This window comes from Patagioenas fasciata, chromosome 12 (assembly GCF_037038585.1).
Source record: "Patagioenas fasciata isolate bPatFas1 chromosome 12, bPatFas1.hap1, whole genome shotgun sequence".
Taxonomy (NCBI): domain Eukaryota; kingdom Metazoa; phylum Chordata; class Aves; order Columbiformes; family Columbidae; genus Patagioenas; species Patagioenas fasciata.
The window spans coordinates 7,504,060-7,524,614 of record NC_092531.1 but is presented as its reverse complement, the minus strand read 5'-3'; the positions used below and the strand labels follow the sequence as shown (position 1 = coordinate 7,524,614).

The 20,555-nt window shown below is 39.7% G+C and overlaps 2 protein-coding genes across 4 annotated transcripts in view; one reads left to right on the top strand and one right to left on the bottom strand.

Moving 5' to 3' along the window:
* LOC136106993 (enhancer of mRNA-decapping protein 3) overlaps positions 1-20,555 on the bottom strand; it is a 361,619-nt gene that overhangs the window by 11,717 nt on the left and 329,347 nt on the right. The gene's annotated exons all lie outside the window — the stretch shown is intronic.
* Positions 1-20,555, top strand: part of ACSBG1 (acyl-CoA synthetase bubblegum family member 1) — a 38,434-nt gene that overhangs the window by 5,190 nt on the left and 12,689 nt on the right. For 2 of the 3 annotated variants that reach the window (XM_065847899.2, XM_065847898.2), the window contains exons 1-6: positions 866-991; positions 8,571-8,653; positions 17,227-17,444; positions 18,118-18,206; positions 18,582-18,702; positions 19,685-19,765. In XM_065847899.2, coding sequence (XP_065703971.1) covers positions 912-991; positions 8,571-8,653; positions 17,227-17,444; positions 18,118-18,206; positions 18,582-18,702; positions 19,685-19,765 — 672 coding nt within the window. In that variant the 5' untranslated portion in view covers positions 866-911. Of the gene's footprint in view, positions 1-865; positions 992-8,570; positions 8,654-17,226; positions 17,445-18,117; positions 18,207-18,581; positions 18,703-19,684; positions 19,766-20,555 lie in introns of those variants that run through there. The other variant, XM_065847900.2, reaches the window with a different exon arrangement.

Here is a 20,555-nt window from a genome sequence, read left to right as displayed (position 1 = left end):
TACAATTAGGCATTTGGATATGGTGCAAAATACTTAGAAATAAAATTCACATATTTCTATAAAGTGAGATGTTTACTCGTCTTACATTTTCCTAATGACTGTGGCTGTCTTTGAACCGCTGAATAAAACATTCTAGATCCCGTTCTGTGGCTCTGAAGGCAGGTGGTTATCCCTGGCGTAGGGAAATGTCGGTTTGCACAGATCAAAGCCATCCCAGGGAAGGTGCTTATGGTGGGTGCCCTGAGCTGTTCCCTGGATCTTTTTTGTTTGCTAGTATAGAATTAGCCTAAGTAGCTAAACTAGGCTTTCTTACGTCCTGAGAAGTAATTTGTTTAGTCGTGTGTAGAAACTTGCACCGTATGTGATAGGCCTGGCTTGGTGAAGCCAAAGTGCTGGTGTAGTTGTGGTGCTGGAGGAGGTGCTTGGCTGCAGCAGTACTGGGTTTCATAGGTATAAGAGACTTGAAGGCATTTCCTAATGTAATTAATCTGCATTTTATTTAAGAAAATAACTTCCTTGAATGTTCTTTTTTTTTGAAATTAAAGTTAATAAAGTTGGAATTGCTTCAACTTCTGCACACAAATTTGTTGCAAATCTTGGCAAAAGAAAAGATTTGCATCTTAAAGCATTGTAAACTCATTAAAATTCTTCTCATGGATAATTAGAGAAAAGTGAATTAAAAGGAAAGTTTAACAGTAAGCAGCTCACAGGCACTGCGACATTTCAAGCATGTTAAAATCAGAAAGAAATAGCTTTTGTAGCTGTAGTCTCCTCCTCTTGTGTTACGTGTTGGTTTTTTTTAACAAATAACCAGTTACGGTTGGTTTCCTCAGTTGTCCAAGGAGCTTATTTATGCCTGACCCGCACAGTTCTTTAGCATATTTGTGCCCAGCTTTAGGGGGTTTGTCAGCATGCCTAACAGTGGAGAGACTCTTACGAAAAAATTACAAGAGGAAAATGCAATGAATATTTCAGAAAGCTGTGAAAACAGGTAAAGTAGTTTAAGTATTTAACAAATTGATTTACCAGATTTTTGCAACTGAAGTTTGTCTTCTACTACTGTGCAGATCCACAAGAACTTTGTTTGCCTAACTGTGTCTCAACTCTCTAACACAGAATAAGGTGAAACTTTAGAGGCTGGAATGAGAAAATCATAATGAAGATTCTAAAAGGATTTATTCTCCTATGCTAACTTCCAGTTTGGCATTAATAGCACCATTCAGCATGGACTATGTTGTTTGTATCCTGTTTGCATGTATCTATTAATAGTTGTATAGCATTCATTTTATAGCACAGAGGCTCTTAGCAGAAGTTTGTGTGTAGCAGTTCTGATAAGATGTATGTTCAGCTCTTGTGCCTCAGCCGTTCGCAACTTGGCAAAAACCTGGAATGCCGGTGAAAATACTGGTGCATTAGGACTCTAATGCTTCAGTAAATTAAATGATTAATGGCTTTTCAACCATGTGGTGAGATTATAGGCATTCTCAAATACCAGAAAATAGCAAATTTCAGATATTCAAGGAAAAAAAACAGTGCTCCTGTACCATCTTTTTGTGTGTCTCTGATGGGAAGGGATAACTGAAGACTCTACAAGTTCAGTACTGGTTGTTCTGCAGATATTACAATGTATATAATCTACTTTGAATGGGCTTCCGAAAATACCCAAGCTGCAGCTCTGGAAGTAAGTCTGTCTCCCCTTCTGAATTTGGGGGAATAATCCTTAGATGATAGTTGGCCTTTTTGGTTGAGCATCTTCTTCCCATCAAAGGCAACAGAACTTGACCACGTAGCCCATATCCTAGAGATGGGAGTGAGTAACTTAATTTTGGAAGAGTTTGTTTTAGGGCTGATACTACCTTTTTACATGCAAGATAACCCTGTCGACAGCTGTGTTCTTTCTGTCCTAGGTAGCACAAAAGGGAAAAAATACTTTCTTTTCCCTGTTACTCTGTCACTGGAATGTTCTCTTCTCTTAGAGAAAGCTCCCCATCTCTAGCGGGTTTTATGGAAATACCTGTTTTAAGAATAGGATAACGCATCTCTCAGGAAATATTTTAACTTCTGATTATTTTAAGTTTGTCAATATTGCTGAGTACTAACTAGTCCATTCCCAGAGACTGAGCTATCATAACAGATAAATGCTTATTTTTCTGTTAAGTTAAACCTAACTTCACATTTGTTTAGGCAGCAACTTGTATGTTATGTCACTTGGAACATTTGCTTGACTCTTTCAGGTAAATGGTTGGTTGGGATCATTTTTACCATAATGTTTTTTTCTCTTCTGGGTGTTGTAATCTGGGATAAGCATCATTAGGACCAAACTGTGGACTTAACATTTTTGGACAAGAACAACATTGAGGAAATATCTGAAAGCTTTTGAATTTGTTATTGTTGCATCTGGAGTCCTAATGCAGTTAATACTAGAGTTGTCATTTTTTTGTTTAATCTGTCCAAAGATCATAAAACAGTATTTGGCTTGTGATCAGTATAGGTGTATGTACATGCGAATTCGTAAAAGTTGGATTTTGCTAAATGAGTACTATTGCCTGTATTTTAGTCCATGCATGCTTCAATTTGTGACGTGCTTAAGCAGAAAAAAAAAAAGTGTTTTCAGGCTTTCTTTATTAAAAGAAATTATAAAAGAAAATATAAAAAGCATACAGTGATTTGCAGCCACTACAAACAGGAAACTTAAGCTTCCTGTATTTTGTTTGAATACAATAGAAAGATGTTTAGCATATGGCTTCTTTCTGAATTTCTGTTGAAAGAGTATCTCAGAGACTAGAACTCCAAATACTTCCAGTGCATCCAAAGTCCTTTGCATTAATACTTCTTTGGTTTTTGAAGAATTATGGAGCATGTTGTCCTGTTAAATAGTGTTGTCCACCTGGTGTGGTTTGAAGTTAGGTAGCAAACTTTATATACTTTTTTAGTTTTTTTTTGTATGCCGTAAGTACTATTGCAGGTAGAAAGAACTAGGCAGAGAAAGTGAAACTGGCAAAATGGAAAGAAGGAAAACAAGACCTTTTATAAAGCTGAAATTGAATCAGTGTGACCTAAAAATAAGGAAGAGATTAAACAGAGTTTTGTGTGACCTAACTCTGCTCACTCCCTGCAAAGAGCCAGACAGAGGCAGCTACTGGAAGATTTCAGCTTCAGATCTGGGGTTTTGCTGTGCAGGCGAGAGCGGAGCCAGAAAATCTGCAGCAAGGTCAGTGAGGGTTGTGGTAACACCCCCAGCTGCTCAAGAGAGCCTTTTTGAGACAGGAGTAAAAAAAGTCTTGGTACATTGTTCGTTCCTTCCCATTCACCCACTTAGTTCCCAACTGGTCTGCTTGTGCAAGTTAAATGGCCTGACTTTTGAGGATATTTAGTCATAACAAAAGAAAAAAAGGGTTTTTTTGCAACTGAAGAGGTAGGTTTTACTAGAAGGTGTGTGCCAACTGTGTTATGTGGTGAAATAGGGCTCAGCTGTTAACTGCAGCTTTAGGACTTTGTTCTTATACTAAGTGTTTGTGTTGCTTTTAAATATACTTTTGTGTGAACAGAAGTTACACAATTAATTTGGGAAAGACAGGTTTCTTGTGCACTATGGCGAGCAAACTGACTGTTAAATCAGCTGACCCTTTTTGCAAGAGCAGGAACGTATCTGGGCTGATTCGTGGCCCCCTTTTATGTCTCATGAGGGCATGAAAACCAATTAAAAGCTAAATCTAACCCGTTCTTCGAGGACAAAGGGAAATTTTAAATAGAACAAATAAGGAATATATTATAATATTGCCCTAATTTGAATAGAGGAATATTTAATAAGCAAGATGACCAGTCATAGTAGACAGCAATGTCCCTGTGAAGGATCATGGGGACCTCTTGTGACTCTTTACTTTGCTTCTTAATATAGCAAGAATTTTACGTGTAATACAAGATTAGGGTTTAAAGAACTAATTTTGTATGTCATTACTCTGAATTTTTTTCCTTACACTGTAGAAAATGAGAAAACATCTTCAAAATACCTCTGGTAATAATTTGCAGCTCCTCAGAGTCTGGAAATGTATTATTTGCTACTTGGCTGTTCCTGTGCTTGTTGCAGATTTCTGTTTAGCTGCTAAGCTATGAAAGCTTTGGTGCTACATTAATTTAAAGCAGAGTGAATTTATTGTCTTTTTCTAGAACCCAAGGACAGATCCATGATTCTGAATTCTCCTACAACCTCTCCCCAGGGCTCTGTTTTAAAAGATTGGATTCAGCACTTGTAGGATGCTTGGAGAGTTGGGAAAGGATTACTCGTGAATGGGATCCAGATGAAGATCCTTAGTTTCTGTAGTTTTCTAGGCAAAGTGCCCGGATCATTAAAGTTTTCAGAGGTGCCTGTAGGTACTTTAAGCCATCTCTTTTTGCTGCCAGAAGAATTCTCAGATGATTACTTAATGATTTCATCTTGAATTCAAATTCCCCAGCGAGCTGTTGAAAATGCCTAACACCCAATGAAAAGTAGTTTGGAATGTGCAGATGTAGACCCAATACATACTATAATATCAAACGCAGCTCTGACATAAATTAAGGCTGGTAGAATGTATATAGCTCGGTCGTCCTGGAGAACATGTAACAAAAGCTTAAGGGGAAAAAAAAAGTCTCATTGTTGGAAGACAGAGGAATATTTAGGACACTTGTCACAAAGAATGAAGTAGCAAAAGATACACTCTGATTGGAAGAAGGATTTTGTTCATCTGCTGTATTATGGATTACTTAAATAATCGAACAACCAAGCCCTAGAAGTTTAGAGATTAAATTCAATATGTGATCCTCAGGAGAGGCAAGCAGTCAGAGATTAAAAGAAAAATTATGAAGAAGTTTTGCTGTGGAAAATAAAGCATATTTTCCAGTTTAACCTAGTTTTTGTGTGTTAAATAATATCTGTATTTGATAGTTAGGAAAGCAAATTCATCAAAAGTGTTTGAGAAAACAGTACTGGTGCAAATCGGGATTTTGCACACCTTGGTCCCCGAGATAAACACCTGCATATTTCAAAATATTTCTTTGGGCAGGGCAAGCAGAGAAAGGAGTTCAGTTATCAGGTGGAGACCTTTGTAAGCAATTCGTGGTAACACGCTTACTGCTGCTTGCAAGCAGCCTGGTGGGTGAGCTTGTAAATGCTCAGAGGAGCAGGTGAAGGAGCTGCACTGCTTTGGGTCAGCACAGCGTGGGCAGAACACCAGTCAGCCTTCCCCAGGGCTCTGGCAGCAGAGCTGGGAGAGGCGAAATTGGGAAAAAGCATGGAATGGCAGAGAAACTGAGTGCACTCAGCGCTGTACCTCAGCATGCCTTCATTATTGGCTGTACTCTTTGTTGCGGGCAATCTGCAGGATAATGGAATTTGAAGGAAAGGACAAAAATCCTTCAATAGCTTATAATAAAGCTTCGGGGCTGACCATACCCATAGCTTTGCACCTTGAACACATTGCTCTCCTAAAACTAGGCATCACATTAATCTCAATTTATCTGATAATATATGAATGCAGTACCTTCAGCAGTGAGCATTTCCCTTACATTAAGCGAGAAGAAAATTCATTCATAAAAATCCTTCAGCTGGATGGCAAGCCCACCCATGTGGTAGAACATCCAGGAACAAGCTGTGATTCTGTGTAATGGGAGAAGCCTCTGCCTGCGTCAGACATGCCAAGAAAGGGAGGAGGAGACAGTGGCATCATCTTGAATGCAGGTGGCACAGGGCTGGGAGCTGAGGTAATGGACTCTGGATGAACCCACAGGCTGAGCTACCAACTGTTTTCATTGGAAAAAAAGTGTTTGTTGAAATCTTTATTGTGAGCAGTTGTGAATATGATTTGCAGACTTTAGGTACTTCAACTTGATATAAGTATATAAAGGGTTTTCAGTAAATATTCTGAAGTCTAAAGGGATGCAGAAAATGTTCAGATTCTTGCTTTTCAGGTTGGCCTGATGGGTGAGAGCAGCTTCAGTAGGATACAACACGCAGTGGTGGCAGCTGCAGGTTTTGGATTTGCCTCAGATCTGTGGGTCGGCCTGAGTGGCCTGTGCACGGCTCTCAGGTGGAGGGGAGTGTGCGTGCAGTGAATTCAGGCAGTAAACAAGGTCTCATTCAATAGAATGGTACCTTAACATTAAATCCTAAATTCCCTCAGGAAATATTGTCACTCAAAAGATGATCCTGCCAATGGAGCTTTACAGAAGCGTGTCTTCAGTTCTAGCTAGTCAACGTTGTGTGGCATGAACTCAGTTTGTTCTAACTGACTTGCTAAGGTGACCTCTACTGTCAAATCCTCTCTGTGTACTTTGTAGAGGTTTTTATGTGCTACCTTTGGAATCATAAAGAATCATAAACTTTTTTTTTTTAAGCAAAACTCGGATGTAGAAAATCCCCTTTTAAACTTGTAGTTGGATTTGGGAACATGCTGTCCCCACACTAACAACATTAAATAATTTATGCAGAACCTTTAAATAATTTATGCAGCTGAAGTCCAGATTTCCAAAGCATTTTGGTTTGGTGGGGTGTCTCACCACCAAATGGTAATTCTGCTGTGTGTTGTCTCCTTGCTGCGGTATGCTCAGTAAGCTCTTGATTGGATGGTTCAGAGTATACACATAGGTTGTTGATGTCTTAATTTTACTTTCAAGGAAAAAAAAAACAAATCAAACAAAAAACCCCAAAACACACACAAAGAAACCACTCACGCAGACTGCTTAGTCCACAGAGGCAGGTACCAACTGCTTGTGCACGGCGTTACTGACTTTGATGCTTTTGAAGATATCAGATGCACAGAGCTCCTCATTCGACATTTGCACATTGAAGTGTTATCAGAGTGAGTACAGGAGTTCAGACTTGTTGATTGATTAATTTTCTATTAAGGGAATGTGATACAAAGTGAACAAGTATCCTGTAACAGTTGGATGAGGACAAAGCAAACTAAAGAGATTTTCATCTGGGAAAAGTAATTAATGATGATTATTAGTAGTTTTGAGTAGCCTCACAGGAGGCTCTGCTAATATATTACTAATCAAAACTCTCTTCTTCTGAGAGCTTTTTTGCTGTTTTTGGGAAGAGTAACATTCAGTTATCTTTTGACTAAGCTTTCAGTTTGGTTTGTAAAATAATAAAGGCTTTAATATGCAGAAGTTGTTTAAAGGACAAAGTTGCACTAGATTTCTAAACATCAAATGTAGTTTTTCTTTCATATAGGAAAAATGTCAAGAACTATTAAGTGTTTTGAGATGACAAATGCAGTTTTTAAATTATTTCAGATGTTTTGTTTTTATTCCCAAATATGTCTTCCTGCTCTGTCATTCTGTCCTGGCACTCCCACTTCATTAAGTCACCATTTTCCCATGCATCAAACACAGATTTACCTTTCAAAGTGCAGTATAATCCCTCCCTATATTTAAATTACTCAGTTTATCATCAACATTGGCCTTCCCCAAGCCAGTGACTATCTTTGGAGCTTAACTCTCTGCTTATCAGACAAGCCCTTTCGTGTTTTGTCCAATTATGCCATTAGCAAGAGAGGAAATGTCCTCGCAGGCAAGTTTTGTGGTGACTCCTTGTTTTCCTTCAGCTGTTTTTGGTACCTGTCCCTCGGCTCTGAGACAGAGAGACCTGCAGCACGGTGGGAGCGAGGGAGGAGAGGAGCTGCCAAGAATTACAGTCCACTAAATTCTTATAAAAGGGATCCAGCTAGGTTAAGGCTTTCTTGAAGTGCGATTTCATTGTGAATAGCAATAATAAATTCTAGGAGTGTCCCGCATATAGGTGTTCTACAAAATGTAGTTGGTAGTATGAGATAGGAAATAATGTCTGACATAGTGCTTGCTCTTGCTCTTTGCTACCTGACACTGCTGTGTCAGGTTTGATTTATGTAGTCAGTTGTTTCTAAATGCTTGGTTATTGTTTAGAATTTTTACTTATATAATCCTTTGCAGTCTGGTTTTGAGTTTGCATTATCTTTGCTTTAAACTTTGGTTGATTTAAGCTAAGAATGTTAATTTTGTCCATGTGATTATGTTAATCTCTTGCTTTGGTGATGTTTTTGAGAAACGTTATTATTAGGAACTAGATCTCCATGTTTTGCTAGCCTTAAAACAAACAAACAATAACAAAACTCCCTAATTTAAGAGCTTGGACGGGTATCAACAGTAACGATCTACAAAGTACTGTGCTGTGAGTACAGTGGTGATACGATCAAGGTTCAGATTGACAATTCATTCTTTATACTTGTGTGGTTCATGGCCTCTCTGTCAAGATTCAAAGTTAGTGTCTCCATCTGGGATACTCCATGATATTGAAACCAAAAACCCACTGTATGAAATGCAAATGTCATCCTTAGAGCGAAGGCATTTCCCTGTTTAACCTTATCATAGTGGAGTTACTCACAAAGAGACAAACTATTCTTTGTTCCTCTCAGCTTTCTCTTTTCTCCTGTTTGCATTTCTAAGTGCTTGTAAGCTGTGTTTTTGTTTTCCCTTGGATATATTGTGTGTTGATTGTAGTGGACCCTACTTGCACTTCTGGATAACTTTTTAATAGGTGTATTTTCTCTTAGAACCTTGACAGATGCACAGAATGTCTGCAGAGATTCACGGCCTCATTTGGAGGAGACCCGAGGTGAAGGTGCAGAGCCAACAGGTAAGCATGTAAAAAATGATCCTTGGAAATTCAAACTCTTTTGTAAGGTAATTCTTGTGTCCATTGTAGAACATTATGACTGACAATTTTTCAGGCCTAGGATAAGGAGAGGCAGCCAAAAATAATATTAAACCAAAGTGAATCTGGGCAACTGAAAAATTCCCAGGAGCTTTCTGTAAACTTGCATGAATTCAGTAGTTTGTCCCAGTTTCTGTCTGTATTTGAGAAGATTACTAGATAGAAGTGAAAAATAGTCTGATCCCATGGAAAATCATACCAGTTCTTGTGTTACCTTTGGCACCACAGCCTGCTCACCAGCTGTCAACTATTGAGGATTTGGCATCCTGTGTAACAACTGGGGGCTGTAAAGGAGTATCTATACTTTGGTCAGTTCTGTGTTGCGTTGTAGCATATGCGTACTACTGTAATTTTAAACCAGTCGCAGTGGTAAATTAACCTAGTTGGGCTACCATGTGGCTCAAAGGAGTTTTACTAGCAGAACTTTCCGAGTTTTTTTTGTAAGGTTTGCAGCCCTTAGGGAGTTCCCTGTTACCTGGTGAAACTGCTACTGGTATCTACATGTGTTCATTTAAACAGGGAGTATTTGTTTTGTGAGACAACTGAAGCAATGACTGCAAGTGGATTTTGAAGAAATAACAGATCTATGTAGGAATCTCACATGAAGACTTTATACATATGTATAATATAAATCTTTATGCATGTATTTTTATTTTTAGAAAGGCAATCATTTGATACACAATAGGTTTCTTTGAAAGAATGAAACTGCTAGACATTTGCTTTTTGTTTTTCAGCAAGCCAGAAATAAATTTGGATGGATAAAGGTGATAACTAACTTCTGTTTTCAAACTTCCATGGTATTTTATTGAATGATTTGAGACACACATTGGATACATTGGTAATTACTGAGGCTGTGGTTCTGCAGAGTACTTTATGGTGTGCTCCTGAAAGCTCTGACCTATTTTTAAGAATTTATCTGGGCCACTGGTTACTGCTGTCAGCTGTCCGCCCTGCTTTGCTCCCAGAGGTTGCCACTGGCTGCAGTTTAACGTGCTGGGCACTTGGAACACAGGCGCCGTTCAGCCGCTCCTGCCGAGGTGGCCACAACCTCTGAGAGAAAGGTGAGCTGAGCAGCTGGGCGTAGAAGCTGTTCCTTCATAGTTTTCTTGCAAACACAAGTCACACTCCATCCATTTTAATTAAGCAGTTCCTTTATTTGAGTTTAGGTATGTTCCTAAGTTGATGAATCAGGAGCTTACAATTGGAGTTAGCCTTCGTCTTTTACTTGACTTTGGGAATCTGTGGCACTACTTGTTATCCATTTAAATGAGAAGCAGTGCTTGGCTTGGAACATCACACAGCCATGCAGATGCTGAGCGGTAGAGCAGGGACTGAATGTCAAAAACTTCTCCCAGAAATCTTTCAGGAGAAGAAAGCTCAGTGTCTAGTTGTGGTGGGTCTGTTTTGTATTATATATCAAGAGAAAAGAAGGAGATTCTGCTGTTTGCTGGTTGTGCAGAACTGTCCTTCTCATTTTATAATCAATATGTTCTGCAACCTCGGGAGTAAATTTGCCTAATGAGGACCACAGGTTGTTCTGGAATTTTTTCCCCATTCTTTTCCACCAATGTATAGAAGCTCATTCCTGTGGAACCAGGCCAGATTTTGGGTTTTCTAATGCATATGTAAAACCAGAGTAACCTTACTGTTGGCAGCAAGCATTATATTGGCTTAACACCAGCGCAGAGTTAAAAGAGAACTCATTCATGTGCTGTTTTTTTACTGGTGAAATTGCAAAATAATTTATTTTGGAAAAGACCACTGACGGACAACTAGTCCAGCTTTCTGCTCATAGGACGCTCATGACTTTGTTCAACTGCATTGTGAAAACCTCCAAGGATGGAGATCCCACAGCCTCGCTGTCCCTTGTCTTAGGCTGAGCCTCCTGCATTGTGAAATTATTTTTCTAGCAAGAATTCTCCTTTCTGCAGCTCATGTCCGTTGCCTCTTCTGCTGTGTGCCTCTGAGAATAACCTGTCGTCTTTATAGCGCTCCCCTTTGGCCTGTAGCAGACTGCGGTTAGGTTCATTGTGTATTCTCCAGACTGAGAAAATCCAGCTACTTTAATGTTCCAGGTCCTGGAGTGTCTGGGAGTCCCGTTTTTGAGCTTGCTTCAGTTTGTCTGATCTCTCTCTTGCACTGGGGCTCCCCAAGCTGTACTCTCCTTCAGGTGCACCCTCAGGAGTACCAAGGAGGGGGAAATAATTACTTTCCTTGATCTGCTGGCTGTAATCTTGTTAATGCAGCCTGGGACGTAGTTATCTTTGATCTCCACCACGATGTACCACTGACTCAAGTCCGGTTTGTCCACCAGAAGCCACGGGGCTTTTTCTGCTGAGCCAACCGGCAGCCAGTCTGTGCTGCTGATTGGGATTACCCTCCACCAAACGCAATACTTACCACTCACTCTTGTCCTTCTTTGTGGTTTACATCAGCTCATTCCTCCAGTTTGCCGAGGTTGGTGTGAGTGGCAGCCCTGCCTTTTGGCATGTTGACCAGTTCTCCAAATATGGTGTCATCTGTGGAGCTGGTGAGGGTGCATTCCATTGTCCAAAACAATAATGCAGTCATTAAACAGTATCATTCTCAGGACTAACCCCTGAAGAATGTCACTTTTAATTGACTGCTAGCTAGACTTAAAAATGTTGACCACTGTTTGCAAAGACTAATTATCTTGCTGATTTTTTTTTTTTAATCCACCTGTCACTCCAACTCCATCTGATCCAAACCTTTCAAGGATGCTGCAGGAGACGTTGTTAAAGATAAAGAAAACAACATGCCACTCTGATTGGCCTTTAGTTATTTGAATCCTCTTTCTTGCTCTTTTTGAAGGCAGGTGTGACATTTGCTTTTTCCTGGGCCTTATGAAATTGCTGTGCGTTTTCAAAGACGATTGTGAGCAGCCTTGTGGTGCCTTAGGCTTTGTCTCTCAGTGTACACTCTGAAGCGTCCCATCTGGGCCCACTGACATTTTTGTACGTGTCCACTTCACTTAAGTGGGGACTTTGACCTTCCTCTGCTGTTGTAGGTAAAACTTCCCACCTGCCAAAGGCTCAGCAAGCTCGGTTTTGCCAGTAAAAACCAAAGCGTAGAAGGCACAGGTTACATCAGCTCTTTCCATGTCCCATGTCAGCACGTTGCCCATGGTATCCCTGGTTCTCCTTTTGGCTGCCCATGTACTGGTAGAAGTCCTTCCTGTGGCTCTTCACATCACTCACCAATTGCAATTCCGACTGAGTTTTGACTTTCCATTCTTGCATGCCCGGACAATGCTTCTGTACTGATGTTTCTTCCTGATTACACCCTCCACACGCTTCTGTTTTGGTGCATCGTAATCAGTTTTAGAAGCGTCAGTATTGTTATGAAACTTATTTTATACTCGTCCTGAGGCACCACTCCTTCCATGTCGGTTTGCAGAGACATTCCTTGGAGCATATCTTATTTCTCTGATCCATATTGGTAGTAGTTCACCGATGTGAAGAGCAGTTGCAATTCATAAATGTTCTGTTTTCCTCCAATGGAAAAGGTACAAGTTGCCATATACTGAAGTATTTGTGTGTTTTGGATGATTTAAAAAGATCTCAGCTATTTACTCAGTCTTTTCCATTTGAGAATTTAAAGTTGCATATTTATTGTGGAAAATCGATAATATAACAGAAAACCTTCTTCCTCCCCCAACTGTGGCAAGGCAAGCAACAGGAAGCTGGTTTCTGTGTGTGCTTTTTAAATCACTGTGTGTGTATTCTGACTGATACATTCAGGTTCACTTGAAATTCAGAAGTTCTGTACTTGTGTTTAATCTGTTCCTTGGCACAAGGGGAAGTTTGACAGAGATGCCAAGCTCTCAAACTCCAACCTTTGTGTACTCAGCTCCAGCTTTCACTGAAAAGAAGTTAAGCTTTCAGGGCCACAGACATCTTGAAGAAAACGTAAAAAATCCTGGGTGAGAGGAGGAATGATGTGTTTGTGTTGTCAGCAGAATGTGATAGCATCATAACTGTGGAATCTGGGATGATGACTGTCTGTCAGAAACGCCTCCAGCAAAGAGCTGAATGCCTTCTCTCGTCATTAGAGCAGAGTGGTGTTTTGCAGGAACTGGCATATAATCAAAATACTGTTTTGCGAATTAAATCTGAATCAGTTTCAAGCAGAAGTTGAATTAGTGTTTTATTTCTCAGGGCACATCTATGGAATGTTACCTGGAGCTCCTCAGGTCATGCAGCAGGGCCATTCCACATTCAGCCTCTGTAGCTGGTTTACCTGTCTGAAAGGTGACCTTGGTTCTTCTGCATTTTCTGTGGCTCAGCATTGTTCTCCCATAAACATCAGAACTCATTTACATTCACAAATCCATTCTGGCAGTCACCAGCATACTTGCAGGTCAGCTACTTTCATTCATATATTAGCTTTAACTGTAGGATTAGTGTAGGATTTTTTTACTAGTATGAAGGCTCCTTCATATGTCCCAGAGGTCCAGCAGTTTCAGGCAGGCTGGTTATCCATGTGAAAACAGTACATGAACTTGCTATTTGTTTATCTGTTTAAAGTAATTTTTGCTGTCTAGACTGGGAGAGACAGCCTGTACCATGTCACAGCTGTGAAGTCATACACGGCAGAAAGGAATAACAACTGGCTGATAAAAATACCAAAACTGCAATGTGTTTATATTGTGTATTAGATCAAATTTGGTAGAAAAATATTTGAATAGCAAATGTCTGTAAATCAGTGTTCACATGGAAATGGTTCACAAGTCTAGGATCATGTTGTAAAAGATCAGCTGAACACTTTCAAAGTGTTTTTTAAATGGTAAACAAAGTTTTAAGCTATTTTTTCTCCTGTGAAGTTTCTTGTTGAAAACTTAGACTTCACTGGAAAAACTGCACACTTAAAATCCCAGTTATTTAGATCAGCTTCCATTAGAGTAATTCCTTGGACAACTGCAGTGCACTCACCCTGTTAGACACTGTTTGTATGAGATTTCTCCGAGACTTCTCTTCCTTCAACAGCAAGGACAGTGAATCATGGAAAATTTAGTCTAGTAGTGGCATTTGGCCTTAGAGGAGAACGACGCGGGGAAAGAAACATTTGAAGAGGCTCAAGGAGTGAAAGTCAAGACAAACTATCTGAATAAAATCTGACAGTTTTTGGTTTATCTGACAAAATGTTTTTCTTCATGAGCAAATGTTTCCACACCATCTCTGACCTTCAGTGAGTTTGTATGAAGGACATGAGCTAAGGTCACAAATTACTCAACAGAAAAGCATTTGGGGTACAAAGTGTGATACAGGTAGCAGGACTTACTGGAAGAAAGAGGAAGGGAACAAATATTCCTCTTTGCTCATACAGGGAACTTCAGTGGCATTAAGCACTTTGAGCTGTGGCTTTGTGTCCAAGTATTTTGACTTGGTTTTCTTATGCTCTGTAAGCCTATGGGTGTATAATATACCAAGGCTCAAAGGACCTGAATGCTGATTTCCACTTCGGTTTCAGGTAGTACCGAGTTCACTTCCAGCCTGAACACTGCAGTTTGACTTTCAGATGCTGGTGAGGCAGAGCGCCTGTTTTCCTTCTCCCAGCGTCTGTAATCGGTTTGTTCTGCTCAAAATCCCTCTGCAAACTGGCAGCAGAACATGTTATTAATATTCTGCTGTTTTTACAAATTCTCTGGGACAGACTACTTAGATCATTAGATGTTTTTAACTTATCTAGATTTAGAAACTGTTTAGATTTCAGTTCTGCCTACAAATACATGCCAGAAACAGACACTTAATGGGTGTTCATCACCCTTTGCAATATGTATTGTGTATTATTAAGGTGACTCACTGAGTCTCTCTGAAACTGATTGTTTTCTTAGTCTTCAGTATGAATCAAAGATGCCTTTTCAACACCAGAAAACATGCATAAGGAAAAGCAAAAGGACACACAGTTTCAAATACAGTTTTGGTTTCTGTGGATGGATATTCAGTGATTTAACTGATTATCACTCTTGTCTCTGGAAACTACTCTAGCTACTCTACATCTGCAATGAAAAGGAAATAATCATGCAACTTTCATAATATTATTGTAGGAATGTTGCTAATATTTTCAGTTCCCTTGGAAAGTGACACTCTTTTGTTCAAGAGCATTTTTAGAATACGCAGACTAGAACGTTTTATTTTAGCTCTATATAACATGATTTTGTTTTCAACAGAGCAGCCCCCCACCTGTGCCCAGGCACACTTGCAATCCCTCCCACCTTTGTTTAGAAGCCAGAACATCACATAGAGTTTTTCATCTGGGTTTGTCACTGAAGAAAATAAGCATGTGGGTTAATGCTGACTTCTCTCTCTGACAGCTCTTATCTCTCATTCTTTTCACATCAGGACTGGGGTTGAGTGCAGAAACACCTGCTTTGTCTTCAAATAAAACATTTGTTGGCTGCCAGTGTTTGCACTTTGATAAAATCTGTCTATTACCTACAATCCTTCATAGCTGCTTGTTTTCTGAACCAGATTTATGATGCCCTTCTGCCACTGATCGAAACGAAACTCCACACCTATGTTTTGAAAATCATTATATGCAATTTACAAATGAGAAAATTAAAGCACATGAAGATTAAGCAGCTTTATTTGTATTTATTGCTGTCATTATTACTTTCTGATTGTCAGGATGGTCAAGACAACAAACACAAGACTGTGAGTCAGGAATGTGAATGGAACATAATGTGAGTCAGGAACATTAATCCTGGATTGACACCCATCACAGCTTTGACAGCTCAGTTCAATTTCTGCACCGGGTTTTTATCTCCTTACCTGGGAGGGGGTAGAAAGGTGAAATTATTCTTTCCACGTGCTAGGATATAGCTGTGAAATCTTCAGAAGCAGTTTCATGGAATACTGGCAGCAAACTAAACTGCTTTTAGTATTCTTCAGTTTAGTAGTTATACTTTATCAGCTGATTATGAATGAGCTTTTCTCCACAGCTACGTAATAAGACTTTTTCTGCTGTAAGAAAAAGCCGTGTGTTTCCTTTAATGTGCAGTTGTGGGTGTACCGTAGTGGCTGTGCCTCTGGTTATGTGTGCAGGTTGCGGCCTGACCTGGGGGAGGCTGCACGGGGGTTCCAAAGCCCTCATGGATCCAGCCGTGGTTGACGTGTTCATGTATTGCCAGAAATGCTCAGAGACATAGTTTCCGGACCCTCTGTGGAGCAACTAGAGGATGAGCATTTGAGAGGGATGTGAAGCATTTTGTACTTTTGAACAGTCCAGAACTGCTTTTTTTGGCCACTGAAGTCCCAGGAAACAGTATAGATATTCACTGAGCTTTCTTTACAGTTTTTGTTTTCCATAAGTGTAGTAAAAGACAATTGTGCTTATTAACTTGTGTCAGAAACTTCTAAAAGTCCTATTTTCTGTTACTCTTAACGCTCACAAACCTAAGCTCTTTGGTCTGAAATTTTCCACCAGCTCACTGTAGAATATATATATATTTTTACGTTTATGCTAAAAATATTTATTTGTTTATGAAAGTAAATCTAAGGAAAAAACGTTCTTAAAATGATCTTGTACTATTTTGTTCAGAAGTATGGGAACTAACCGTTAGGTAGGGGAGTTGTGAGTGGGTTTTTTGTGTTCCTTGTGAGAATTCACCTACATTGTACCAACTTACTAACCCCTAGATTCTCTAAGGAGCGTATTTGTACTCAGCCTGCCTCTTGTGGGGTTTGCAAGAGCCAAGTAGAATCTGAGAGACAGTCACCACTTGTGAATGCCAGGGACTGCCCCAGTCCTTGGCACCAGCGGTGAGAGCTGAGTGACATTGTTTGGGGCTTTGTGTCTGTGTCCTGTCAAGGAAGGGGAGGAAAAATACAGGGGGGGAAAAAGTGGATGGCAGAAAGACAGGGCAAGGAAGGCAAGAGCAGAAGGAGGTGAAGGATGATGTGGAAATAGGGCAAGACAGGAGAGAGTGGAGTGGATATGCACACCAGAATACAGAGCAGATGACCAAGAAAAAAGTGTGGGGATTAGTGGGGAACAGGGGCAGGATGAAGCAGAATAGCTGGGGGGGGGTGAAGGAGCAAGGAAAGAGCTTGTGACAAGCAAAAGGAGCTTGGATGCTGAACAGGGACAGAGATTTCGGAGCTTTCAGGTCTCTGTAGCCTTCTGATTCACCAGCTACTGCTCCCGTAGCAAAGGGCTAGCGGGTTGTACGGGGCTGAGCAATGACAAACAAAATGTTTGGGAATTGGTGATGTGCCTGTAACACGCAGAAAATCAATATAATTCTGAATGGTGGTACTTTTGTTCAAGATGCAGAACAAAATGTAAGAAAGAGTTCTTTCTCTACATGAAGTTTTTATAGTTATAAAATTGGAAAGCGCTTTACTCAAAAGATGGGAAGTGCCAGAGTTATGGTTAGTCCTGCAGTCTTTATTCAATCCGCTCGTCTTTTGGTGCACAGTCACACGCTATTTTTCAGTGTTAGAATACCCTGATGATAATGCTTTACATTCCAGAGGCTCTGTGGACTTCCTTCGCTGATGGCAGAGTCAGACTGAGAACAGATAACTCGTGTCCGCAGACTCCCATAACAGTTCATCAGATGTTCAAGGAAAGCCTAGAAAAATATGGACCCCTTAATGCTTTGGCCAGCAAAAAGAACGGAAAGTGGGAGAAGATAACTTTTTCAGAGTATTATTGCCTTTCCAGGAGAGCAGCCAAGAGCTTCTTGAAGGTAGGTACAGGAAACTAAACCAATTCATTTGTCTCTTTTCTGTCTCCTAAAAAAACAAACCAAAAAACAAACCAACCCCCCAAAAAACCCACCAAAACAAACCCCGACCTCAAAAACACAGTATGAGAGTTTTTTCCCATTAACTGAAGATCAGCAGGTCATATTCTTTATTGAAATAATAATGATGAAAATTGCTTTTGGTCAAAGAGATAACGTTGCTGTCCGCGGAACCCGACTGCAAGTGAAGAGGTGCTGTGTTACACTCTCTCACTCAAGCATGGGTGCAAAGCCCAGCATGAGGCCTTAAGATTAAAAGAAGAAAAACAAGTGAAAGCAGCACTGTCAATGAGTTGGGCAAGATAAAGACAAAAACATTCTAAATAGAGGGTGGGATTAGTACTCAATATGCTGTTGTTCATTTTGAAAAGTTCTGGGGTTTGGGCGTTTCTGGACAGCAGAGCTCAACCAAGCAGGAGAAGGTAGTGGAAAGTTTAAACAATATTAACTGCTGATAAATACTGGTTTTGTTGTGGATACCAATGTAGAGATGTGGGAGAATCAACATAATAAATAAATCAAAACTTTCCATAGTTTATGTTTGTTATGTATGTTTCACACTATGTTTCTCTCCAGTGTGCCTGTATTGTGTAACCTTGTGTTTATTATTTTTAAGCTTGGCCTTGAACGATTCCACAGTGTGGGAATCCTTGGATTTAATTCTCCAGAATGGTTCATCTCAGCCGTTGGAGCTGTTTTTGCTGGGTAAAGTTTTGTTGGTTTGGTTTTGTGGGGGATGTGTTGGTATCTGTCGGTATCTCTTGGACCGAAAGAGGACTTGGGTATGTTTTTAGCACTTCTGAATTAACTCTTGTGTAGCCTCAAGTGGGTTAAAATGCCGAATCCTCGCCTATGGGAGCTTCTGCTGAATAGAGTTCAGAGATTAATTTTTGCAGTGTGCACATATCAGAGATGCTCATGTACATCGGAATACTTCAAACAACCACGACAGCTGTGCTGCTGTTTACACATCTTCATACTCGTTCAGGTTTCATCTGATCTTTGACTATTATTCTCTTTTTTTGTACTAAGTGTATGTATATAAATATGTGTTCTTATACATATACTTTTTTGATACAGAGGAATTGTCACAGGAATATATACAACCAATTCTCCAGAGGCCTGCCACTACATAGCTTATGACAGCAAAACCAATATCATGGTTGTGGAAAACCGGAAACAATTGGACAAGATAATGCAGGTACAAGGTGACTGAATGGTTACTAAAAAGCCGTAATTTCCTGATTTCTTGGTGCTATATTGGTCCCAAATAACATATTCGCTATCTGCATCATCAAATGTTTCATGGGACTGTTCTTATTCAGAAATCTGGTGTCTGGTGTTCTCCGTGGTGTCTGTGGCTCACGTAACAATCGGACAAATCTTCCTGCAGTGCCATTGAGTAAATCACAGGCTATGCTATCACGAACATGGGCAGAAGAATATAAATTGAAGAACTTAAGGGATTTGATTCATACACATTTCTATGTAAAAAAGAAAAGACAGCTCTGGCCAACACTGCTTTATCCAGCTGAAGGATTTCCGAACCTCTTTTTTCCTGGCAGAACCCAAGGCTGAAATAATAACATTTCAATTGTTATCCTTCTGATAATATTTACATAATGGCCACCATCAAGCTACTGCTTTTGTATTAGCGCAGATTGATCAAGTCTGTTCAGAATGTGATAAATTCAAAGGCATCTGTGAGGCACAGGGTCCCACAAAGTTCAGTAAGACGAATGCTCCCTGCAGGCCATGCAAAACAGAGCAAGAGCTACTGAAAGCAGCAGCTGTTGCGGTCTGCCTGTAGGCCTGCAGCTTGATATTTGTATTTATGCTTAAATATGCGTAATGGCTTCCTTTTCTTTAAGAAGGTAGAACTTTTTTTTTTTCCCTTTAGCAGTTTAACAGCTTTTGCTGAGGATTTTGTTAATTTGGGGGTTTTATTGGTAACCACAGCAGCCAGGCTCAGCTTCTAGCTTGATCCTGACTGCTCCTTGTTGTGCTCTTTGGTACATTATGAGAAAGGATGATGAGGAGCCATTTCAGATTTATTATTTTTTTAAATAAAAATTAAATCTTGTGACTGTGAAGCCATTACAATTTTGGCAGTATTGTAGTGGAAAAAACCCTGCACAAGCTATGAATAATAAATAATAAATTTGTTTTAAAAAATCCAACAGATCTGGAGTCGATTGCCACAGTTGAAAGCTGTTGTGCTCTACAAGGATTCCATTCCAGAGAGACATCCCAATTTGTATACGGTATGTGAGTGCTAGAGCAGAGTTACATAATTCATGGGATATTATTTATTTTATAAATTTCTAGTATGTTTAATCTGTGAAATGTCTACCCTTTAGAATGTATGTCTGTGTTCCAGCAAACACATTCAAAAGCTTAATCAGCTTTTTCTGTTTAATTTACCTGTAACTTCAGGTTGGTATTTGGCATTTAAAATTAGAGCTACCTGGCTTAACTGTTTTCTTATGTCTTCCTGAGTTTTTACTTGTCTGGATTAACCCTATAGCCTTCAGGTGGGAATGTGGACTCGCAAACCATTAAAAATAAAGGTTGTCCACTGCTGCTAGTGGAACCTGAATTGTGCTCAGTTACCCTGAATCCAAGAACATGAAAATGCTTGTACTTTTACAGGAGAGCTGCGTTTTGTTTGCACTAAATATTTCTGGTGATAGGCAACAAGTGAAGAGAAATAACCACGGAGCACGTTTTCTTAATGTATGTAGGATCTTTGTATCACATGGTAAAAATAAAGTAGAAAAAAAGGACAGCCAGAATCCAAGATTCTGAGTGGTAGAATTCCAGCCTTTAATTAAAGTGATGTGAGGTCTTTAAGCAGAATGTATTTTTTGTAAACATATAATTCCAATATACGTTGAAAATAGAATTGAAAACAGTTAAGTAATAGGAATGAAAAAGTCAGCATTTTAGGTGGGCTACAGATTATGAGATTCTGGGATGAAAAAGTTCAGCTGGGGAAAAAAAAATAATAAAGAGGGAACAGTGCAGAAATATTTTTAAATATTTGCAATTCTG